The sequence below is a fragment of the Aythya ferina genome (assembly GCF_964211825.1).
Source record: "Aythya ferina genome assembly, chromosome: 11".
NCBI lineage: Eukaryota > Metazoa > Chordata > Aves > Anseriformes > Anatidae > Aythya > Aythya ferina.
This window is the reverse complement of record NC_140307.1, coordinates 14,492,983-14,518,656: the sequence shown is the minus strand read 5'-3', so window position 1 is coordinate 14,518,656 and position 25,674 is coordinate 14,492,983. Positions and strand designations below refer to the sequence as shown.

Below are 25,674 nucleotides of genomic sequence, written 5' to 3'. Positions count from 1 at the left end.
AGGAATTGACTTTAAGATCAGAACAATAGAATTAGATGGAAAGAAAATCAAGCTACAAATATGGTAAGTACTCCAAAGTAATTTAAGTTTTGAGTGAGTATTGAGTGCTTTGTATTCACTAGTATTGAATACTTGGAGCAGGAATACTTGGTAACTTTTGAGCATGGTTGTACCAGAAGTTTCATACCTTTTATTAATTGCCTTTAAGTCTTGTGATTTCTTCTAGCTTGTTCTTTGAGTGGCTGTGTTTCATTAGCACAGGAAATAGCCTGTTCACATGCTAGTGTTATAGCAACTTCCCATTTTATCAAAAGCTGTCCTCTTAAATGCACTTTTAGTTTTTCCACATGGAAGAGAAGTATTAATTACATAGTTATAAACCAGAAAATGAGACCTAATAAAATATAATCTGAATTCTTTGATACTTTAATACCTAGTTATAAAGGCAGAGGTGAGTGATAATGCTCCCATTTCTTGCATGGTGGCTTAGCAGAGGCTGAGACTACTGATAACAGTAGACGGGTACTTGGAGTAGCATTACTACACATGCCAAACTCTTAAAATGCTACTGGTGAATGTAGGGCTCTTGCTGATATCTGAAGTTCTGGCAAAGATAGCTGTGATACTTGCATGCAAGCCAAAGTTCTTGTGACTGAGGAAGTGAAGTGCCAGAAGTGGTTGGTATGAATTTTGTATTGGTGATGTAAGTCAAAAAGGTGTTAGCTTTTTTTTTTTTTTTTTTTTTTTCCCTCAGCCCTTTTGGATTTAACATCCTGTAGGTCTGACTAGTATCCAAACATGTTGGTTCTGTTGTTCACTTGCAGACAGATACTGCTTTGAAGTTATCTAGGATATAAAAAAAAAAAAAAAAAGAAAGAAAAAAAAGGGGGCACACTAAGTTATAGTGGCTGGTTTTAATAAATAACAGTATGTGAAAATCCATTAACCCAAAATATTTTACTACTGCATGTTTTAAATTCTATTAAATGCAGGACTCGGATGCATCAGAGCTGCCTTTGTTAATTCTAGGAAAGGCTGTTTAACATGTGAATGAAAATGTAAATGCTTTTATGCCACATTTATGGTGCTACTATTATCACTGATAGAAGTATGTTAGCTTGGAAGTGAGGCCTGAAGAAACTTGTGCAAACAGCTTCTAAATTGTATTTTTCTTTAATGAGTCAGTATCAATACACTGTTGTTCTGTTTTTAAAAGGCTTTTCCAAGTACCCAAAAGTGTAAAGACCACCTCAATCAAATGTTTGTTTTCACTGAATTTTAGGGATACAGCAGGCCAGGAGAGATTCCGCACGATCACAACAGCTTACTACAGAGGAGCCATGGTGAGTGCTCTTATTTGACAAAGCTTATGTACAACTAGTGTAACTGGTTTGCTGCTCTTTGTATTACATCATGTAAGTCTTCAGCTGGAGAATTGGATAATTGTTGCCTGGACCATGGGGAATAAAGTGTTTTGTTTTTTTTTTTTTTTAAACCTGCTGGTACTTTATCTAGTCCTGTTTTTTTGTGGTGAAACTTGAAGCCTTTTTTAATGTGATTACAATTTCTGCAGAATGTAGTTAAGAAGCTAAATAGTCATGGTTTAATATAGATAATTTTTTTAATACAATCAACCCTTTATACATTTGAAGTGTTTGAAAAGTAGGTGAAAAAATTATTTTAATACCAAGAATGTATTTCACTGAGCTGCTTTTCCTTCTGCTCTTCATTACCTTCAGCTGGTAGACAATGCAAAATCTGGATTAGAAATGCGATCACCTACAAAAGCTAATGTTACTTTTTCCTTCATTAATAATGACTCGAAGTCAAATACCTCACTTGGAGCCTGAACTCTTTGTGGTACATCTACATGTAATGACTCTTAATGCTATGATTTGAGATGCTTGAGGTGGAGACTGTTAATTTAAGCTTGCAGTTGACTAGCTCTGCTGCTACTGTGTGTTCTCATCACCTTTTACAAAGAGATCCATTCATACTTAGGCTGGCTGTGTGTCCAGATAAACCCACTATTACGGAATGTAGGTGGGGAAAAAACAGTAGTTGTTGCGTTTCTGGTAGAGCATTCATGGCCAAGGACTACTTTGTCTTTTGAGGAATGATTGGACAGACAATAAGAAATGGAGGTGAACCTGGCAATCTGTCCTTAATACAGTTGTTGTGTGGTTCCATATGGTATGTTGCTTGTTGAAAGTCCATGCTAGTTTACATACATCACTGTTCTCTGAAAGAGCTATAGCTTCTGTGAGAGCACCTGGTAGATTCTTTCAGAAAGGATAACACTGGCCCCAGCAGGCTGAATCTTACAGGTTTTGTTATCCTTTGACTGCTTAGGGCTGCTGCTTCTAAACTTGATGTGAGCATTGAAGTCCCCTGCTTGCTGCTGTAGTAGAGATTGCGACCTCTTCCTAACTATAGGCTAGTAATTTAAAGCTTTCTATTAGTGTGTTTAATCTATCTAGCAGTACCACGAGATGTTAAATAGTAATATTTTGGGTGAATCTTCAGCAAATGCATAAAGCTTTCAGAAATGGTTATTGTTTGTAGGTGTTAATTCCTGTGTCAATTTTTTTTCAAGAATAATCAAACTAACAGCATACATCAAAGTCAACTAACGTTGCTACCTCGTCTAACAAGATTTTCTTTATTTAGGGAATTATGCTGGTGTATGACATAACAAATGAAAAGTCTTTTGACAACATAAAAAACTGGATAAGAAACATTGAGGAGGTAGGTACTTTGGAAAGTACTTCTTACTCGTTCCATCTTATGAATTCCCTGGGAAAAATAATAATCAAATAATTCAATTTCACAATAGCTGCCAACATATGTGGCCAAGTTAGACTATACAGTGAAAGGAGTTGCATAAAGTTTTTTGAAAATGCTCTTCTTATGGCTTTTATTGCTCTTTTTTGCTTTTGGGTTTGTCTAAGGAATGGGAAGGAGCTAGATTATAAGGTGTCAGCCTTGCACTAAGATGACAGATCTGTGTGTTTTCAGTTGCTATTGTGTTGTGTGTTTGTCGAATTAAAGATTTTTGTCCTCTTCATTTGGTCTTCGGTAAGCTTCCTTCCTGCTAGCCCTATTGTAAATTATTTAACAGGACATGCTGTCAAGTAGGGAGGGGTCATGAGGTCATTATGAAGTTAGAGGAGAAGCCCTAATTTTAGTGAAGCTGTAGTTAGGTAACAGATTCTTGCTGTTTTCTCATTTCTTTCTTATTGTTTTTCTTGTGTATGTTCCCCCAACCCCCCAACCCAGTCTAAATTCCATAGGCTTTTTTTTTTTTTTTTTTTTTTTTTTTTTTTTTTTTTTTAAGTATTATTCTTTATCTAAGCAAGAGTATTGTCGAAGTGACCAATTTGACCCAATAGAGACTGGGCTAGAAAGGTGTTCTTGTTGAAGTTCACTTTGTGATTACAACTTAGACATTTATTAGTAATCTATTTTAAAAATACAAATATGTTGTGTAATGATACCTTAACCAAATAATGTTAATGGTACGCACTTTATTTCAAAGTGGTGCATAGACACTTCCAGAATATCCAAATGCCTGCGTATGCATGCAAAGTGGTGCAGAGTTTGTGGCACTGTAGTTGATTTGTGATGATAGGCAAATTGAATGTGGAAATCTTTATCCAACCTATTTTAATAGTTGAATATTAGATTGCCTCTTTCAAAAGTTAGTCCCTTTCTCAGTAATGCCTTTGCATTAGATCATTTTTGGAAAAGAATATACTCGTTTGTGGATGAGATTGACATACAAAAATTTCTTGTAAATCATGATTTAATTTGTTCTAAAAGATTACCTTTTCCCCTCTCCAGCATGCCTCTTCAGATGTAGAAAGAATGATCCTGGGTAACAAATGTGATATGAATGAAAAAAGACAAGTCTCAAAAGAAAAAGGAGAGAAGGTAAGCTTTATGTTGACTTAATTTACTTGGAAGCGAAATGTTCTTAGGATTTCTGCTACTGGGTATTTGCTCTCTTTAGGTATATGAGAGATAATGAGCCTCATGCCTCCATTTAACATTTTTTTTTTATATAAGATGCAGGCTTTTTTTTTTAAATAGCACTTAACTGTTTAACAGTTAATAATGTTAACAGTTTAATAATGTTAACATTATTCTTGTCTTGTGGGGAAGAACCCGTAAATAATGCCGACCTTTGCCATAGTATAAAATATCGTAAGTCCAGTATAAAGCTTTGTATGTAGCTTGATCAGATTGTACCCAATTCACCATGGTCGTACTCTTCTCATAGGTATTGTTATTAAAGCTAATGTAATAAGTTGCTCTGCAGAGCAAATGAGTAAGATTACTATACGATAAACGTCATCATGTATGCAGCTGAAATAGTATAGTTGCTAGTTACACTGCTTGAGGGGTGGTTGCATGTAGTCACCTCGTCAACATATCCATATCAATGAAGATTCTATCTTAATGAGCTTTTGGGTCCTAAATAAGTCTTTGTGACAAATTAATATTTTTGTAGGTTTTGAATTTACATGAGGATATGGAATGCTTTAATATTTTCTCTAATTGTCCAGTAATTTTAATGTTTGTAAGAGAAAAGCAGAAATTAAGCTCTGTTTTTTAAAGCTTGCTGCAGTCTACAATACCTGTTCTATCATGAGCTTATGTAAAACATTCCTTTTGCAAAGGAGCTTCAGAATAACTGAAAAATGTTAACCTCTCTTACAGTTAGCAATTGATTATGGAATCAAATTTTTGGAGACAAGTGCAAAATCCAGCATAAATGTGGAAGAGGTAAGAGATAGCTGTTCATATGCTTAAGTATGTTTCATGAACTATTACTGTAGCGGCATGTTATGATCTGTAACTACTGGGCTTACTGACCTGAAATCACAACTGTGCTCCTGGGTCACCAATCTTGTTCTATTTAGAAAGCTATTTTAAAACCTAGCATTTCTTGTTTTCTGGTAATACCCAGAATTGTTTTTAAATGGCTGATAACAGTGCTATTATTGTAACAAACAGTTCTTTTAGGTTTCAATTGCAAGTGCCTTTGGGCAGGGAATAGGTGTAATTTTAGAACAAAGCTTTGTGCAGGAAATCAGATGCAAGTTTCTTTACTTCCAGAATAATGTGCTACTGTGTCAATGAGCCTTCAGGTTACTACTAAATATGCTGTGTAGATGAGACTGAAGATTTGTATGTAAACCTGGAACATCAGCATAGACTGTCATAAGTTGATCTTAGAGGAGGAAGAAAGCAAGTAATACTCAGCCTATAGACACTAGACCTATAGAATCTGTTTACCTACAAATAAATTCTGTGCTAAAAACACCATCTTGCTATTTGTGAGAGCATAAGGAAATAGAATTGGAAGGAAAAGTAGCTCAACTCAAATCTATTTTATCATGAACAACTATCCTCATCTCTGGGAGGGTTGAGGGAGGATGTTAACTATGGAAAGAGTGGACAAATAAATGGTATGATACGAAAAGGAAGAAGTTACATTAAGATGTATTCATTCAGATTAGGCAGACATTTTTGAATGTCATTCTCAATGGTCTAAAAGCCTTTCAGTTTGTATTGATGGAATACGTTTTAAAAGTCCTCTAAACATGTACTTAATTCAGATTGTCCAGCTGACATTAACAAAAGAGATTGTTCCTGTATACTAACATGACCAGTACTGTGCCAGCAAAAACTTTTTTCTAATTGCAGGAAGGTTGCAATACAATATTTTTTAGAATGGACTTAGTGGCACTGTTCTGCATCAGAAATAGTGCTTGACCTGATGGTCACGTTGTCATTATGATTCTTACAGCAGACAGTAGAAGTGTGAACATTAGCAAATAATACCAATGGTGGATAGCAAGTCTCCTAATAAAAGTACACATCTTCTTCATTAGTTCTTCCAGATGGCTGATGTGCTGTTTCATGGCATGCCCTGCAATTTCATTTTGACTCCCATAGGAGTTGAATTAAATTAATTTGTGACTACTCCAAACGACTTGGCTACCTGAGTATTTTTGGAAATGTTGCATGAATTGTGAGGAAAACATAAATGTGGCTGGTATAGGCATTTAGCAAGTAACAATTTCTTTTTATTTCCACCAAATGTTTAACTTGTGGGGAATGCTGAAACTGTGATGCTGTTGGGATCAATAGTTTATTATTCATTTGCATTAAATGAATATGTGTCTTTGGGTGTATTCAGAACACATTTACATTTTCTCCATTTATGGAACTGTCTTTGGGGTGTTGATATCTCTGGGTAAAAAAATCCTAAAATCTTCTTTTTTACTAATTCTGGGAGAATTGCAGCATTTTCCTGCTACAGAAGTTTCCCTTCTCCTTTGTATGTTGAAGACTGAGATGCTGAGGTTTGCCAGAGTGATTTATTTTTTTAAAATGTTCCCCCCCTTAAGGAATGTTAGAAGCATAAAGAAAAGGCTATAGGTAACCCATGGGTAAAGCTTTTGGAGGACAGAAAGAAAGCTGACTTTGATATGAATTCCCAGGCATGCCAGCCTCAAAACTCTATGTAGGTTTCTAGTTGTGATGTACCATACAGCTTAGCCAAAAATAAATAAATTAATGTATGCAGCCTTCTATTCATCAGATAGTTTTTCCCAATAAGTAGGCAATGGGAAAAGTCTGTTCACTTGCTTCAAAGTTGAGAAAGATGGAAATTATTTTCTTTTAAAGCATGCTTATTGCAGTCAGTGTTAAACACAGTGCCTTGCAATATGAAGTGCTAAGTGGCCTACCGAATACTCTATTGTTTGCATGCCAGACTACTCCAAATATATCTTGTCTTTTAATGTGTCTTGTGACTGATTCCTATTTTTTTTATTTCTGTCACCAGGCTTTTTTCACGCTTGCACGGGACATTATGACAAAGCTCAACAGAAAAATGGTTTGTATTTCGAACTATCATACAAATTAGATATACTGAAATTACAGTTAAGATAACTGGCTTGTTTGAAGTCCTATCAAAAAGTTCCTGGGGATTGTGCATTTGTGTGAATTTTTTTTTATTATTTTTTTTTTTTTTACTGAGCAGCCTGAAACGTGTTCTTTGTCAGTGTAACAGTATGATCCTTACTTTATTAAATGTCAAACTGTAGTCACTCCCTGAGCTAATAATTGAGATTTGGATTGCTAGATAAATGCTTCTTGTAAAAATAGGCAGTTTTATCAAGTTATTAACAGTCTGGTAACAAACCACTGCTCTGGGTTATTGTTTGTGTGTGTGTGTTGGGAGGAAGTGTAGAGGGAAACTAGGAAAGCTGAAGTTGTTTTTTTCCTGCATTTTATGATACTTTTTTCTTTTTCAGAATGACAACAGTTCGTCAGGGGCAGGTGGGCCAGTAAAAATAACAGAAAATCGATCTAAGAAGAGCAGCTTCTTTCGATGCACGCTACTTTGATGAACTTCTAATGATAGACTGCAGCACACTTAGAACCTTTTCTGCTTCTTTGAAAGCACAGGGTCACAAAGCCTCAGAAATAATACCACCAAGCTGCTGCTGAGAGCTCCATTGAACCTAGACTGCGATACACAAAATACCAAGTGGATTTTGCTCACTAAGCCTATTGACCTGTCAGGCTACTCTTTCTCAGATATGGAAGCTATGAAGTGGAGACACAAATGCAAGAGTTAACTTGTTTTCCTTTTTTACTTTCTGTTTTACTGCCTGTTGCAAAAGCTGCTATGTTTCTTTTAACTTTGCACATCCATATTAGCCTCTTACTGCCTGTTACAGCACAATCTTACATTTGTATTTGCACAGTTTGACTTGTAAGTAAGATTCTTAACAGATTTGTGCAGGTTTTTCCCTTATTTTTTTTAAACAAATTTATTATTTTAAAGCAGAACAGCCATGGGACAGAAAGTCTCACTTCCATTATTTTCCTTGCTGTATATTTACGGCCATGACTGCAGTATGGATGTTGTCACTCTTAATGATGAGAATTACTCTAACAATTGACATTTAATAATTTGTATGGGTTTTTTCTCTTAGATGCACAAATCTGTTCATACAGAAGCCATGGCTTGTATTCTGAATGTAGTATGTTGCTTTTCGTTCTTTACCAGACTTAGCAAAGTTGTGTTCTGAATTGTCAGTCACTGTCTGATTTCACATATGCACCTTTCAGTTATTTTAATAAACACAGTGTCTTTCCTCACTTAACTTCCTTTGGTAGCTCAAACTGTCTGCACCTTTTTTGTTTCTGATGAGGAAGTGCACTCTGGAGTTGAAGTCATCATCACAAATTGGCCTCATCACTATCACTTAAGTGGCTTGTGGAACCTGAATGCATGAGTTTTGAGTAATTGCTTTGTGGATTCATTTGCTCAGAAATGACTGCTCTAAAGGTGACTTTGATTTCTAGTGTGATACTAAGGATAGTCTGTTAATGTCTGTAAGCATTGGCCCTTGGCAACAGAGGTATCCAAAAGCTAGCTTCCTGTGCAGTTACTGAAGTTTTTCAAGTTCTGGCACTGTGGAAAATGTCACACTAGGGCTATAATGTAATATTAGTTATGTAGTTAATTCTGAATGTATGAAGCCCTCTTTGGTCTGCTCAAGCAGTTAAACTTTTTTCATCATGAACTTTTACAGTGACCTGGACTGTTAGAAGCAGAGTTGAAACTTAGTTGCCTTTTCTACTCAACTGAGCATTGTATAACCTAGTCTTTGTTCTACTACTTTTTTATTGTCTTCTGAAAAATTTCCTCAATGAGTGATTAAAACAGGTGCTTTAGTTCTGTTCATGTGCCAAACTTGGACCATTGTAAGCTTTAACTACAAGTTTGTGTCCAGTATGTTTGTTATTAGGGGATAGGTGAATTCTGTCATTGTCCGAGTAATGTCTCTGACGTGTTTGCTTTTGCTTCACTACGTTATCTCAAGTTGCATACAGTGAATTGGTTGCTACTGCAGATAACTGCTTCATTTGTGGTGTCAGATGCTGAATTTGTCATCTTGGGTCTGTTAGAAATACTTTGAAAGTGAACAGGCCAATAGCATTAGATGTGAAGACTTTTGATTTGAAAATATTTAATGTTAGTAGCTGGTTCCATAAAGTTTTGGGTGGTTAACAACCTGTCACCACATTTAGTTTCATGGAAATAGTTACTTTAATTAGATGGTGAATCTCAACCTTCTGTTGCTGCACTTAAAATAAATAAATAAATAATAAAGAAAAAAATCATAATGGCAACAAGGTTTAGTGGAAAAACAAAGCAACCCTAACTGCTCTGTTGTCTACCCTTGATGTTTTTCTTGGACAGGCTAAAGCAGTTATGCTTTCTGTATGGTTTTAAAAAAAAAAAAAAGTGCTTCTATACAGAAAGTGTTGTGACACCAATTATGAATGTTGTTTATTTTCAGTAATTTACCTCTGACTTAGTTGGTGTCGTAATACTTTGATTTTTATCTCAGGGGTTGTCTGCAAACCAAAACTGACATGTTCTGTGTTTGGCACCGTTTACAGAATGCTTTGTGTTGTTTTTCCTGTCTTCGCTGTGTGGTTAAATGTATATTCAATATTAGTCTCCATGAACTTCCCTTTGAAAGAGCCTGTAAGTAGTAGAGTCTATGAAGTGCTTCTTGAAGCAGCAGCGTATTGGGGTATCTGTTCTGTATTGGGGGTGGGAGGGGAACTTGCTATTTTCTTACATTTAGCTGTGCTAAACTGTACATAAATGTGAGGTAAGACCATAGGAAATTCACTTTATGCATGATAAAAAGATGCAGTAAATATTTCACTTTGCTTAATGTTCATGTAAAGTTCATCTTTTTCTATTTGTAGAAGAATTTAGTGCAATTTTGTTGTCCCCTGCTGAAACTGAAGAATTCTAATTTCATGTGGTCTTATGGATAAGGTAAAACGCAGATTTCTCTCTCTGTTTTGCCCCCACCCCTGTTCTCCAGCAGTATTAAATGGCTGAGTGGCTGCACTTTATCAGTGTGCTAACTTTTGGTCAATATAGACCTATTTCTGTGTACAGTCTGCTTTGTCAGACAGAAAACTGTGCTGTATCTTAGCGTGCAAATCAGCTGTATGTTTTACTGGGATTTTTTAGCTATATTTTGCTTTAGACAAGCGGGTGATGATAAATGGTATGTTTTGCCTAGGCATCAGATGCTGGGTACTACAGGCTTTTCTAATATCAGTATGATTGTTTTGTGCAGTCTCTGTTGCTACATTGCTCAAGTCTATATAACCTAAATTTTGAAGGACTCAACTATACCTCAGTCAACTAGTTAGTATTTTCATGTTCATTAGAGTGAAAGTCAGAATTACTCATTAAGCAGCAAAGGTATTTCTGTTTTGATCCAGAAATCGACATTAACCTTTTTAGGAAAGGCAGGTGTTTTTGATGGATTTTGATAACAAGAAAAAAACACTGTTTATGCTGTTGATTTTTTTTTTTTTTTTGAAATATTTCTTTCCCCATGCCTGTGCACTATATCTTGACCAATATTTTTCAAAGTGGTTTAAAAAGAAGAGAGAACCCGGTGTCAGTGCTTTGCAATTTTAGCTTTGTCTGCTCAGCAAAACATGCACAAGAAGTTTTTGTTGAGTGTATATAGAATATTTGAATTACTTACTGTCTGGAAGTTCTATTATTGTAATTGCTTAAACCACTCTTAAAACCCAACATAGCTGACTTTTCTATTTGGGGGACAGTCTCAAAAATGCTAATTGACGTTTCAGATTTGTAGTTGTAGGGTGTTGTTGTTTGTTGTTGTTTTTTTTTTTTTTTTTTCCAGAAAGTATTTTCCATTGTAAGTACATTTCCCATTCTAGTCTGCTGAAGTTGAATTAAGTCATTTTCACAAGTGAAAGGAGTCTTGAATATACATATTGCATTAAAATATCGTGAATGGATAATGATTTGAAAGTACATGAATGATATGTAAAATGCATAAATGTTATTTGTGGAAATACACCTGTTATTTGGTTATATATTCATGTAACTGAAATTTTGCAATGTTGAGGATTGATTGGTCTGTAGGTGATAGATTTTTTTTTTTTTATCCATTCACTGAACTGCTTATGCCATTCTCATTCTTATAAATAAAATTTGTATTTCTCTCTTCCACAAAAGCAGGATTTCCATTGATTTTTCTTGTTTCTGGCGAATTTAAGTATTTTAGTGCATTCCTATGGCCTTACAAACATTTTTGCAAATAAAACTTCAATTACAGTTATTTTAATGCAATGTAGCTACTAAATTCAGACTAGAAAGTATAGCCCTTGAGAAAATGCTTAATTTTGAAATAGAATTGTTCTACTGTGTGTGTTTAAGCACATTTTTATCTTTGGTCAAAGGTGTAATGTGAAAAGCTCCTGCAGATAAAGTGATCTTGTCATGTGATTAACCTGTAAGCCTAATCATTAATTGTGTTTTGACGTGTATAGATGAAAAAAATAATCCTTCCCTCTCCAAAAAAAAAACCACAAAACACTTCAAATTCCAATGGTTTTATTATTCCATGTGAACTTTTTTTTTTTTTTTACAATAACGTGTCTCAAATAAAAGTTAAATAATTAAAAGTTATTTGGAGTATTTTGTATGAAATATTCCACATAGTTTTTAGATGGTTGTAATTTCCACTCTATTTTCAACATATCTGTTGTGGAAAGGTGTCCAGCTGAGTTGCGTATGTAAAGCTGTGTTTAACTTAAGTGTCAAACCACAGGTATTTTTTATATGGCTTTCCTTATACCTAAACTTCTGTTCTTCAGGTGTATCTGAAATGTCGCTTATTCCTGTAGTGATGACTTTTCATATAAATTAAATCTAAGTATATTATTTCAATGACCTTAAGCATGCTTCATAAGGAACCATTTTTTCCAGTGTGTCATGTAAAGGTACTTCCCAAGTACCTCCTGAGCAGCACCAGCAAAGATACCTTGAGAAACAGTCTCCAGTTTGACTAAGAATTATTTAGTCATTTAAGCTGTTAAACCTTTTTTTTTTTTTTTTTTTTTTTTTTTTTTTGTAGAAGGTAAGATCTTACTTTTAAGTAACCTGAGGTGCAAATGTCATTAATACATTAAATATTGTTTGTCCAGCTTCATTCAAAACCATATAGAGAGGGATTTAACAGAAATGTTTGCTATAACAATAGTTCTTGGCTTGCAAATTTGTGTGGTTTGGAAGGAAGTCACAATTGGTATGAAAATTTAGAGAAGTTAAGGAAAGAATGGTTTTGTCTACTCAAGACCAAAGTTGATTAATGGTTGAGATGCCCAATTGGGCACTCCGAAATATATAGGAGTAGTACTTCACCATGGATTACAAGTAGCTTCTAAAATTTGTGCTTTCTACATGTTCCTGTAGTAAACTGCATTTAGCTGAAAGGATGTATCACGTCTTTTTACCTCCAACAAGAGCAAGCTGTAGATGCCTATCCTTACTTCGTTTGTTTTCTTTAATCAGACTGCTTCTGGTAGACGAGTTTGCTTTTTTAGGACAAACTGTTCAAACACTGTCTTGCAAATCCTCTTTATCTGAACTGGCTCTAGATACTCGGCAATCCTAAAATTACTTCTGTGAGTCCTTCAGTTCTCACAGAAATCAGTGGCATGCATCTACATCTCAATAACATTTCAAATAGATTTGCGTTGTCCATCTGTTAAAAGGAAACAGCAAGCATACTTACACTGCACAAAACTGGTGATTTATTACAGTTCCTGCATCTCTTTTGATTGTAGACTAGTAGTTACCATGAAAGTAGTTCTAGCACATTTACAGACTAGGGGCAAGTTGTTGGTATACATGTAGAACCTATCCAGTTTTTTATAATTCAGTAAATTGCTTTTTTCTAACTTAGTTGACTAGTGGCTCTTCAGATTTCCTGAGTTATATCAAGGTCATCAACACAATATAGTATTAGACTCCTTTCTAAAGAAATTATTTATAATCATTGAGATACATACATAAAGCTTTTATGTTGCATAAGGTTCTTGCCATCTAGTGGTTTAAAGAAAGGTCATGGAAGTATGCAGAGAATTTTTAATGTTCTAGGATATTTCATTGTTTCTTCATTTTTATTTTTTACTCTGTCTTCAGAGCACATGAGCATTAAATTTCTGGTATGAACAAGAGTTAACATATCCTCTGAGCAAATGCTTAGTGCATATTATTCCTTCAGTCTGAAAAACAGTTTTAAATTTTAAGCAGGATATAAGCATCTCCCTCATCCGAGGAATTAACGTGTTTAATGAATTGTGGAAAATGTGCAAAAAACACTAATATTGGATATGTTGCATTGACTTCAATTCTGTAAAAATTATGTACAAATTCAGTAATTGTTCAGCATTTCACTCTTACTTAAACATCTTCCTTGAGGAGATGACTGAGATGACTTTCTGCAGTTAGAACTTGTGGCAGCAAAGGGGTGTCCAAAATACACAGCAGTAACTGGAATCCCCAGGCCGTTTGGCAGTGGTCTCTGAGACTGAGGTAGTAAAAGATGTTAGTGATAGATAAACTTGTTTCAAAATTGCTTTTGATTTTTTGGGGAAAGTATCACTGTGGCCACCAACTTTTCTGACTTGATTAGACACCTTTTGTGAAACAGCATAGAAAAGATTACACTGCTGTAAATGTACTTACCTTGTGACAGAAAATGTCAAACTCAAGAACTGCTACGCTGACACCTTTCTCAACTGCTACGTTCGTGATTGGAGAGTTTTCAGCACCATTTCACGTACCACTGGCAATGTGCTCATCTCGAAGCTCATCTCTAAAGGAAACAATATTTAGCCAATTATTTATGGTTTACTTGTAGTTATGTTAATACATTTTTTTAAAAGGAAAGGTTGAATGTTTACTTTCAAGACTGTTTTCAAATCTCTAGGGTTACTTTTCCTTTTTTTTTTTTTTCCTCCAGGCACCATAGCAACTAACTAGTTCTGGTATGTGTTCTAGATGAAGGATGGCACGCTCTCCAGAAGTCTAAGCACCTTTTATCCATGAGTTTAAAGTCTCATGCTACTGCGTACTGCTTCTAAGCTTCTTCACCTGCAATGCACTGACTTTGTAAAACCTGCGTTTATGCTTTGAACCAATAAAATACAAGGAAGGCGCAAGCGTGTGTCTTAGTTTGTAAGCCGTTTTGCACGGGTAAGTGTACTTGAACTCAGGCCATGGCTAAACAAATGTGTAAAATAGGGGCCACAGCTCCCCTTTGTAAGCATTTCCCTTCCACATCTATCTGACCGCCCTATCGCCCCGGCCCCCACCCGCCGCGGGGCTCTGTCCCTCACAGGGGCGAGGACCCGGCCCCGCTGGGGGCCTGCAGGGCGGCCACCAGGGGCGGCTCCGCCGCTGGGCAGGGCCGGGCCGGGCTCCGGCCGCGGGCACCCGGCAGGCCCCGAGGCGCGGCCGCAGCGCCGCCTCTTTCCCGCCCTTTCTCCTCAGCGCTGGGCGCGGCCCCCGCACAGAGCCTCCCTCACGGAGCCCGGATCCGCTGCGCTCCGGCCCCGCGGGCAGGGCAGGGCAGGGCAGGGCCGGGCGCTTTTCGCCTTTGGTGCCGGCGGCAGCTCGTTACCGGCCTCTTCCCCTGCCTCTCCTCAGATGTTCCTGCGGGGATGCGTCCCGGAGCCCGCCGCCCTGAGGTGCCGCTGCCGGCCTCCCCGCGCGGCCCCGGGGCGCAGCGGCTCCCCCGAGCCCTCAGGCAGCTCCTCGCAACGCTCTGCAGAGCCGTGCCTCGGCTCTAAACGCCCCGAGGCGGCCTCCCTGGGCCAAGCGCTGGGGTTGCCAGGTAAACGCTGCACCGCTTGGATGCTTTGTCGTCAAACCGAACTGCTGCTCGGGGTTAAACAAAACAGGAAAAAACAAAACAAAAAGGGCGGGGGGAGGTACTGGGGGCACCTCCAGGCCTGGAGCCCGCCCGCGCCCCGCTCTGGCTCTGCCCTGAGGTTTCGTGTAACCCTTCAGAGCCGTGGTTTCGGCCTGGGGGCCTGGCAGGTGTTCCTGGAGCCACTGTAGGGGACAGACTTCACAGAAAACGTTTTCAAGCACTGGTCTGCTGTGTTTTCTCACACGGTGTAATCAGGGTACTTGTTCCTCCCTCTGGAGAGATGTACTTTGCATAAATCGCAAGGGTAATTTCACTGGTTTTAACCACATCAGAGATGAAATTGCTGGTTTAATTTTGAAAGAAAAAATCACTTTTTGCTTATGGGAAACATAGTTTTATTTAGAATGCATTTCTTTTGTGGTATTCACTCTGCAACTCCCTAACCAATGTATTTGCCTCATGGAGATCCTTAATCAGATTCCAGGTAGAATTTTCAAATGCTGGTGAGAAACGCAATATGAATTACAGTTATGGGGTGGGTTTGTTTGTTTTTTTGTTCCTCTTTGGTTCAAGGGAATTCATTTGGCTGGTGTCCCTGCTGCTGCCTTCCCTTTTGTGGTTTATTGCTGTGCAAATTCATGGTAGCCATTATGCAGCACTACAGAAAAACTGGCCCTTTCCAGAGGTGTTTTGTGTTCTGCCACAGAACTGTTCCCATTTACCTACTACAGACTTTCACAGTAAGCCAACTGACATCTCCCATTTGCTGGAGATTCCTTAAATGTGGAATCATTGGGCAGATAGCTAAGAATCAGCAGTTCTCTTGTGGCAATAAACTTGCTCAAGAGTTAGGTTGAATAATAGAAAATAGAGCAATTGCAGTCTTAAAGCAACTAATGAAACTTAAGAAATTGGGGTCTGTGATGCAAATTGGAGATCAATTACAGCTGATAGGGTTAACAGAAGAATTAACCCTCAAACTTTCTTCCATAGTAAGGGCCGCCTCCTGGAAAGAAAGAGAATTTAGAAGTATATTGCATTTATCATGGCTCTTCATTAAAGTCAGTTAGAACAAACTCTGTTTCGGCTATATATTTGGAAGTTTACATGAGTCATTGTTATAACTGCTTGTGAGTTTTCTGCAATTTGTGACGCCATAGTTCTTTATGTAAAGATCAAAGCGATTAAAGACAATACACTTACCAAACTCTATTTTGCTGAAAGATATGGAATCAAATACTTAATTTGAACTTTAATAAGATTTTCCCCTTTATTTAAACTCCATCTAAATGAGAAGACAAAATTAATGCAGTCGTAGGTTTTCTGAGAAGTGGGCTGCAGCGTCAGATAGTATTATATCACGATACGTTGCCTCGTGACAGCCGTATGAGATGTCAGATCAGTGAATATAGTTGCGAGCAAATGCTCACTGTGCTGACCTGCGTTTGCACGCACAGCTTAGGCATCCAGCACTCAGTGATACTTATCTGACCACACAGTCATCATTGTCTTAACATAAATGTCATTGTCTTTTATGGATACCTTTCTATAGTGAGGTTGTTCCTGCCAGTTAATTTTAGATACTAAACCAAGATTTTTTTCTATTTTTATTTTATTTTTTAATGCTCAGTTTCTAAATGACAAGTGAAAACTTTGACATGCTCCAGCAAATCTTTCCAGAATCTTCTTTCTTAGGGGAAAATTGTAAGTGATACTATCTGTTAACAACATTGCTTAATACTTCTGATTTTCAGCTGGTGAGCAAAGCTCTAAACAGCCCCCCTACCCTGATAACATACTGCCACAATAACTTGCTTCACTAACTCAAGACCTAAAGATTCATGAGCTTTCTATTTTTAAAGATGTCGGGTGTTCCAGTGCCAAGTCTCCAACACAAGTTTGTCATTCTTGATCTAGAGCAGTGGTTTCCAACAAGTGATGTCAGCCTCCTTGCAGAGGTTCATCCACATCACAAGTCAGACTTACTGTGCAAGCAATAAAAGAATGTATGACGTTACGTGACATGGGTGTCCCTCTGGAGCTGATATTTTGGGGAACCCGCAGTGCCACAAGGAAGCGGCAGCAGGCAGCTGGGGAAGGTGAAATATAGCCATAGAAACCTTCTCTCACCTACACTTGAACTCACTCTTCATCGTTTCCTCTTCTCTGGTCAGCAGTAAGATGTCCCAAAAAAGGCTGTGTTCCAGGCTTCTCCTGGGGCAGGAGGCTAAGAGTTAACGAGTCTAATTAGCTGGCATCATGTGGATGGTGTGAGGAGGTGACCTGAGTGAGGTCTTCCTGAAATGGCTGGAAATCGTTCATCTCCAGTAATGTTTTTTAGCAGCAGCTGAATACTTGACTCTGAAGCCACTTATTATCAGTCTTTTCTGAAAAAGCAATTCTGATTTTTTTGAAAACTTCAAAAGGGGATTGTCACAGGGTCGCATTCTGAACAGAGCTTATCATCCCTAAAGTTGGAATTTGAATTTAATTATTGAAAACGCGAAATATTTTAAAGCTCTGTATATACGTGTGTGTGTGTATATATATGCATGTATATATACTGTGTATATATACATATATATATATATAAAGCTCAGTATATGCTGGATTCAGAATTTCTGCTTTCCTCCAGATCGCTAGGTCAGGTTTTTTTTGCCTGTTGTGAAGTGTGGACAAAAACTGACCCCCTCTTAATAACATTAAAATTAATTGTTTGTTATAAAGTCCCAGAAAATATGTAAGTATGTCATGTATGGTTGCTGATAAAATTATAAATAAAATAAAATTAAAATAAAACAAAATAGTTTGCTTTAGGTCTTCTCTATTTTTTAAAATTAATTTTAATTACTTTTTTTTTTTTTTTTCAGAAAAGATAGCAAAGGCTTCATAACTATAAGCCAAGAAGAAACTGTATTTGTCTGTGCTGCACAGTTGTCCTATGGTAAGTTGAATGGAGTCTAAGCCGCTTAACAAATGTTCAAATGAACCAAATTTAATTTTTTGCATAAATGTTAGACATTTAATGTCATGTAAGACATCAGATGATTGATTCTATAAGACAAAAGTTATTTTTGCTGGTATTAACTCAAGTTGTTAATGAAAACACTGCAATTGCTAGGATTATCTTTTTCAAATTGTTTTGCAATAATTGATTATTTCTTGTAAATAACACTATGGTTATTAGGTATTATCATTTGTACTTTAGAAAGGATGGAAAATATGTAAATAGCTTTCTGAATAAAATACATAAAACACCATTCTGAAGGTCATCTCCATAGGAACTGAAAAAAAAAGGGGGAAATTTGATCAATTAGTTAGTAAATATTACTAAAAATTACTTACAATTCAATTTTTGTTGCTCTTTACACCTATGCATGAACAACCAGTTTTGTGGTGAAACGTCTGGCAGTGGATTTTAATACATTGCTCTGAAGCGTTATTCCAAACCTACATATTTATTTCTGTGAAAGTGATATGACTTTTGGATGGATTTACTGTTCTACTGTACTCTATAAAAATAGCCTTTAATTACTAGTCGTTGCTGGCTGAAAAATTTTCTTCTTTCTGTGAAGAGATGTGGTCATAATACCGTCTGACTTTTTAATAAAGTTGGATCTACTCTATATAAGAATATATTTTTAATGTCTTTTAAAGTAGGAAGGTAGAAGGTACATACTTGCTCCAAATGGGAGTCTGTGGACTTCCACTGATATCTCCATGATGGTTAAAACATCTGACAATAATATTTTATGAATAATACCCTCACATATTTGCAAATAAAGTTTTCAAAAATCACATTTTGAAAATCATACATTTTTTTTGTAAAAGTTATGGTGAGCTCTGCTGGGAAGACCAATTACAACAGTCATGTTTTTACTGTGTGTCAGCTGGAAACCATTCTTGCAGGCAGAACTTTCAGCTTGAAAAAAAGTTTCAAAAGAGGAAAGGCTGTCTATTCAAATATGTATTTCTGTGCTTTACTTGGTATCTGTGTGGTGAAGTACTTCAGAGAAATAGAGAAATGTTTTTTGTAGGCCAGCTGTGTATGTTGAAGGTAGTGGATCCAATTAAGTAGTTTGACCCAATGCTGTACTAACCGGAAAGGATTTATCCTGAAGGTCTTGGAAAATGGTCCTTACCTGTAGTAGCTTGTAGTAGCTGTGATTTCCCAGAACATGAGTTCTTTTACTTTCTGTTGCTGAAGATTGCAGCAGTATGGAGCGATGCCAGCTCTCCAGTCCGTTGCTTTTCTTAACACCTTTTGACTTCATCCCAATAAGCAGTTATTCTTATTTGTCTTCATTTTTATGAAGAATAGATAGAATTCTTTGTCCTGTCATAGAGCTGTGGATAAACAAGAAGCCAGCAGAACTAGAGATCACTGGAATGTTCTTCACAAGGTATTTCCAGTCTCTCAGTTTGTAAAAATATATAATTCTCTGATGTTATAATTTCAACCTTTCCCACTTTTTAGGGTGGGGCACCCTGACAGTTCAGTTGTGTTTTTGTTGTTGTTCTGGTGTTGGGTTTCTTTTCTTTTTTTTTTTTTTTGGAGGGGTGGTGGTGTTTTTTGATGTTTTTGTTTGTTTGTTTGTTTTGTGTTACTGGAAACTAAGTTTCTTGCTTTGCTAGGAAGTTTATTCTTTGTATTTACTAAATACAGGGAAAAAAAGAATGAGAGGAAACTTGAAAAATGTCTGAAGAGTATAAAATCTCCACTGCACATCCTCCTTCACCTTTCCATTTTTTGTATAGCAATTTCTAAAGGAAAGGCCCTCTTTGATAGCCCTGCAGAGGGCATATCACTTCTTGTTAAGGAAAAAAATGATTCAGCTTCTAAGCAGTCTTCTGGAAATATGAATCAGTGAACATAAATACTTAGGATCAAGGTGTCTGTGAAAATATGGTGTGTTATTAGTTGAAGAGAAAGGGCAGCTTTACTTGATTAAATCAGGAGTGAGTTAGATCTATGCAAAGTTACTCAATTTTTATTCATAAATTTTGACAACTGTGTGTGTTAGCAATAATTGATAGAAAATGCATTAATAATCTGTTGCTGTCATAGCCTAAAAAGCCTTTGGCTTTCCTAGAGAGACGTTTGGGTTGGGGACTGTTAAATTTATATTGTACATACCTCCAAAAACATTTTAATATGCTGAAGACTATAAGTACATAGTTCAGTAGAAAAATAATCCTTGAGTAATTCCACTTGGCTTTTAATTCCTTGTTCCATAGTAAGCGTTCCAGCATTCATGTTTATTTTTACATTTCCTTTTGCTATTGTTTCCAAACTCAAATGCATGGTGTTGAAAGGAAGTACAAGACGTAACAACTTTTCTGACTCAACTTTCTGATCTGTAAGTCACTAGATGGTGCCATTTCACTTCTCTGGAATCACAAACTGTCTTGCGTATTATTTTTAATAATAGTTGATAATAATGTTTTGAAGAGGAAGTAAAATAATTTTACTTTGGGGTTCTTTTTTGAGACTATTTTTTGGGCCTATGCAATATACGCGTATTTTGTACAAAGATACTGTTTTAGTGAAAATGTGCAAAATTTCTAAGTTCTGTTCTTTTAAATTGTCATAAGCTTTTAGTTTACATATATTTTGCTGACTTTGATAATGAGACCCATTTTGATAAAAATGCCAATCTTAAATTTAGAATTGTTTGAGATTTTTTTTTCCTTTTCTTCCTGAGGGTTATATACCCTCAGCTAATGTGAATTAAGATACAGATTACTTCAGTTGAGTTATAGCAATTCTTGTTCACAGACAGTTGCTTCCTAGATTTCTGTGACTGTAATAGGATTTGAGAAGAGGTTAACAGTGACACATTTATGTTCTTGCTGTGGGCCTTGGGTACCACAGAAGCAGCTTTGTGCAGCGTAGTGTAACAGGCTGAAAGTTGTACAGGGGACTTTTGCATCACAATTTCATTTTGGAAAGCTACATGGTAATTTAGTGAATTGTCACAACAGGTGTGCTAATTAAGAGCTAGGTAGGTACTAGTTGTGGGTATTATTTCCAGCTTTAACCACTGACTTCTGTTTATCTGGTCAGAAATAGGAAGGATTACAAAATCATTTTTGCAAGATGTTTTTGACACATTTTTTAACCACTTAAATGGAGAGAAAGGCAAAGTAGAACTTAACATTCATGGGAATGATTTTTATTAATGAATTTGAATGATCTTAGTATCAGCTGATGATTTGCTGGCCAAAAGTCGTCTCTAGGTGAGGAGCAGTCTTACAGAACTGTAGCTGCTATATTGGGACAGAAAATCTTTTTTTTTCTTTCTTATTTTTTCTAATGAGTGGCCAAGAAGAAATGAGATAGGCTAAGTATAGAACAATTTTATGGGTTTCAGAAAAAATCTTGAATAAATAAGTTTTCTAAAGCTATAGGGTAAGTCAGTTACGGTTCCAGGTTAAAATGTGTGCAGACCTGGAGCCTCTGGGAAGGTCAAGAAAGGCTTCTAATCAAATTATCTGAAATTGCCACCACCAAAACAATCAACTGGCAGTGTTAGCTGTTCGGTTCCCCGAGGCTTTCAAGCCATGATGTCTTTGTTACTCCTTACTTACTTTGTTAAGGGCAAGGCATGTAATAAACATTCATGTTAAAGAAATTGAAAGCATCTGCTGGTGCTTGATACTTGCTCGTGTCAGCCTACACTATTCCTGGCAGTCAGACACATCCACTCGAAGTGCTCTACAGCCATGTAAGGCCATCCAGCAGTCAATGATGTTTTCTCATGGAGTCTGAAAGCTGAACATGATGGGAAATTGTATGTGTTACAAAGTCTTCAGTTTGCTTTTACTGGGCTTAATTACAGTAGAGGGAATTTCAAATCTATCTGTAAATGTTTACTTGTTGAATAGGCTGCCAAACTGAAACAGGGTGTCAGATTTTACTTTTGTTTAATGTTTCTGATTATGTGGCATTTTTGAAATGTAGAACATGTAAATACTGCCTTCTTTTAAAGAGGTCTGTAGGGTAGGTTTACATTTTCTAGTAATGAAGAAAAATGTTGGTCTTTTTAAAGTAGAAGGAAAACCAAGGAAAAATAAAACAAAGTGAAAGCACTATTAAGATAGGCTTTGCAGGTTAACGATGGAACCCTCACAGTGTCTTTCTGAATTTTTATGTCCCAAACTGTATTAATGGTAAAAAAAAAAACCAAAAAACTGCTGTTACTAAGTTTCTGCTGCAGGTAATGGTCACCAAAACTATCATCCAGCCCCACTGCAAAGAGAACTTTGACTGTCTTGGAGCTTGTACAAGAAACAGCATTTCCCCATTGCCTATTTTAAAACACAGGTGGTGTCCAGCACTGACAAGATTCTTTGGCTGCATGTGATATCTTTGGGGAAAAAAAAAAAAAAAAAAGGAAAGTAGGGAAAGCATTATCTATTTGTAGCCTGTTGTCTTTTTTTTTTTTTTTTTTTTCTCTCAGATTATGCTTTATTTATCATACTACTCTCAGTTTATGCCCAAAAATCTTTGAAACCCATTGGCCAATTTCCACAAAATCAGGCAAATGATTGAATCATTACAAGTGTCTTCTAGGACAGAAGAGCTCCAGTAGGTAATCCCCACTGAGGGACAAGGATTGCCTTGTCTGGCTGACGGGGAATTTAGCCCACACGCATTGACCAGCTCATGAAGGAGTGTATAGAACCAGACTGGCCACGTCTTCTGCTGCCTTACCCACTCAGGAGGCAGAAAATATAGGAGACAAGGAAGGAAATGAGCTGTTGCAGTGAAATCCTGAAATCCCCTGTGGAAGATGGTGATGAAGTGAGAGTTAATATGGTTTTGGAAGAAAATGTTGAGACTTGAAGTGCTATGGTAGAGAAGCTGGCAGAGTTAAGGGATGGAAAGTGAGAGGAACTGGAGTTACCCCTGTTGGGGCATATAGATTCAAGTTAGAACAAGCTATTCAAATCTTGTATGAATGGAAAGAGTAAATTTTGGGATAGGCACAAAAGGACAATTATCTAGATGAAAGTGTGTGTGTGGCAGGCAGTTTGCAGTGTTTCTGGAGCCTGCATTTGTGCAGATGCACGGGTGAATGGGATTCTGTGACCACTGAAGCAGGCCCTTAAGAGGTGCAAATCACAGTATGGTAATGGGATATGGATTTAGGCAGAAGGTGGTGCAGAATAAATGGAGATAACCTTTAGAGTTTGTACAGTTGATGCCTTGCTGACTCTGGAGTCCAATGATACACTTTCTTTTGGCATTCATGACTCTGGCCATTATTTGGTGCATATTTTCTGGGGTGTTTTAGGTTTTGATGCTTGCAAAAAAAAAAAAAAAAGGAAAGAAAATAAATGGTTGACAGTGATGTTGGTTGATCTCAGCCACTTGATGATATTGGATCTGGTGGGCTCACCAACCAGTTTCATTTTCTTAATGTCTCAACAGTAGGACAAGAGGAAGGTGGGGCAGATGGAAGATCGGGCCACTAGAAAATGAGCAGAGGTACAAACTGATGATTTATATGTACTATGAAAGGAGAATATTCCACTCATTAGTTGTCTGATTCCAGGTATCCAGCTACTCAGCTGTGAGATGGCAAGTAATTTCCCTATGTAGTTAACTATGCCCCTTCACTTAGGAGTTATTGCGTGTGCTGACCACGAGCACTGCAATGGATAAAACCTCTGGGTCAGCCCGCTGTGGCTAACATGCTGCATGTTACAGGATTCTGGGATTTTTGAAAAGCTCTAATTTCTTTCAAATGTCATGCCTTTCATTTCACTCCCCACTAGCTGTTTCACGCCAGCTCTCTCTTCTCATGTGAAGAACTCTGGTTGTTATTTACGTTCCTACTACTTAGTTGAAATAGCTTTATATTTTCCTGGCAAATCTTCTTGTGTCCTTGCTGTGAAGGTAGTACAGTAATATCCTATGTTGTCCTGGTCCTCACGGGGACTTGGACTGACTTTCTTCACTGCAAGTAGATCCTTTAAAAATATGAAATGCTCCTTGTTATGAAGAAACAATGACTTCCCTTTAGCACACCAGCATTCCAAGTAATGTCTAATATCATCTCTCATCTCTCTACACATTTAGAAAGAATAACTGGTGCCTTCTTGAATTTAGGGGAAAAAAATCAATATTTGTTTACTTCATAACTTGGCTTTTGTAAAGCAAATACACAACTGAAACCTCATGGACACCACACATCTCAGCTTAGTTGCAGCTTCCTAAAATAATAAAATAAATGATTAAATATTAAACTTACATATTTAGTGACAGATTTAAAGTTGAGGGCTATGTGTTAAATTTAGATGAGAATTAATGTTGATCTTGCTACAGCATTAATAAAAATAATATTTTACCTTAACACAGTAAGCTTTGCATGAGCAAACAAAATCCATTCTCTTCCAGCATTTTCACTGAAGTTAATTCTTTTTAAGCTTCTATATTTCACAGGCTTTGTCAGAAATTAAATTTTACTTTCCTTGAAGTAATCCTTCAGGATATATTTTCAAGCATAACATATAATACATACAGAACTTTTTGTGACTTAATGCTTTATGAGCATATTTTGAAATAGTTGTGCAAGATGTGTTGTACCATTACACTGCTCACACTAGAAAAAATATAAAAATAAGATGTTTGTCATGATCCTAGTGTATAATACCTTTTAGTAGAATAGTCTTAAGACTAATCTACCAGTTGAAACAAACTTGTTAGAAGTTGACCTTGTTATATATGCTACAATAGGATGTCATAGAATAACTTATTTGTGAAGGGGAAGAAAATAAGATCAAAACAGGTAGCTTCTATTTTGGTAACCTCATCCTGAGAGATTAAATGCCTGACTAGACTCAGAACAAAGACAGTATAGTCCGTAAGGCACTTCTGTGATGATATCCATGTTTTCTTACAAGAAGTGAATGCTCTTGAGCTTGGACATGAGACTGTACAGTTGCTCTGTAGGTGCATTGTTACATGAAGGAATGGATTTCCTTATATCACAAGGAAATGCAAGCTCTATGGAGCACAAGGAATGGGAGCTCTACGCCCCTTGTGGCATCTAACACTTTCATTTCTTTTTCTAGCTTAGTTACTTAGGCTTCATTTATGCTATTATAGTTTCAAAAATGGATACTTCCACTTAAAAGAAAAGAGTGAATTGTTTTAAGTTTATTGTGGTGGTGTGTTAACTACACCTGCTTTTGTGATCATGTTTGATTTTCCAGACATGAAATGTTGTCCGTGTGAGAATGACAAAAACGTCCTGAAACATATTTAAAACATATACTTTAATAGGTTTGTTAAATGATAGCAGCTAACGGAGCCCAGACAGCGCAGTTTAAGACTGCTTCAGCTCAGGAACCACTGGCAGTGTAAACTGGTAATACAATGTTACTTCAAATCCACAAATTCAAGTGTGCTTGTGCTTTCAAAGCAGCATGGATTTCTTAGGAAGACTCTATGAATTAGAGAACCTTGAAAGTAGGAGTAGCAGCAATATGATTTGTGATAGTCCCTCTTTGGTTTGTTCTTTCTAAAGAAATAGTTCTAAAGGACACGCTTTTTGCCTAATGTGTAACATGTTTTCTGTGCTGGTGAGAGCTTTTCTCACAGTCAGTGTGTATTACTTGGCTGAGGTTTTGTGTTTTTTGTGTTTTTTTTTTTTTTTTTTTTTTTTTCTTAACAGATGCCAAGGATGTTGCATGCAAAAGACAGTGATCAACATTTGTAATTAGCTGAGATGAAGATTAAAAATGAAATAAGAGAACCTGAAGAAACATCTTAAAATATTATCTGTTCTTGTCTTTAGAAACCTATATGTAGAGAGTAAGTAATACTCCCTTTCACAGACAA

At 36.7% G+C, this 25,674-nt stretch overlaps 1 protein-coding gene and 1 long non-coding RNA gene across 7 annotated transcripts in view; both read left to right on the top strand.

The window, feature by feature from the left end:
• Nucleotides 1–14,109, top strand: part of RAB8B (RAB8B, member RAS oncogene family) — a 28,635-nt gene extending 14,526 nt beyond the window's left edge. The window contains exons 2-10 of one of the 6 annotated variants that reach the window (XM_084531617.1): nucleotides 3–63; nucleotides 1,283–1,343; nucleotides 2,671–2,748; nucleotides 3,844–3,933; nucleotides 4,723–4,788; nucleotides 6,860–6,910; nucleotides 7,332–7,356; nucleotides 9,814–9,886; nucleotides 13,911–14,109. In XM_084531617.1, the coding sequence (XP_084387743.1) occupies nucleotides 3–63; nucleotides 1,283–1,343; nucleotides 2,671–2,748; nucleotides 3,844–3,933; nucleotides 4,723–4,788; nucleotides 6,860–6,910; nucleotides 7,332–7,356; nucleotides 9,814–9,863 (482 nt within the window). In that variant the 3' untranslated portion in view covers nucleotides 9,864–9,886; nucleotides 13,911–14,109. Of the gene's footprint in view, nucleotides 1–2; nucleotides 64–1,282; nucleotides 1,344–2,670; nucleotides 2,749–3,843; nucleotides 3,934–4,722; nucleotides 4,789–6,859; nucleotides 6,915–7,331; nucleotides 8,190–9,792; nucleotides 11,116–13,910 lie in introns of those variants that run through there. The other 5 variants (XR_014696640.1, XM_084531619.1, XM_084531620.1 and 2 more) reach the window with 5 other exon arrangements.
• A 430-nt stretch (nucleotides 14,110–14,539) lies between these two features.
• LOC311442427 overlaps nucleotides 14,540–25,674 on the top strand; it is a 15,946-nt gene continuing 4,811 nt past the window's right edge. The window contains exons 1-3 of the long non-coding RNA XR_014696639.1: nucleotides 14,540–14,783; nucleotides 17,693–17,766; nucleotides 25,508–25,647. This is a non-coding gene — a long non-coding RNA (uncharacterized lncRNA). The remainder of the gene's footprint in view (nucleotides 14,784–17,692; nucleotides 17,767–25,507; nucleotides 25,648–25,674) is intronic.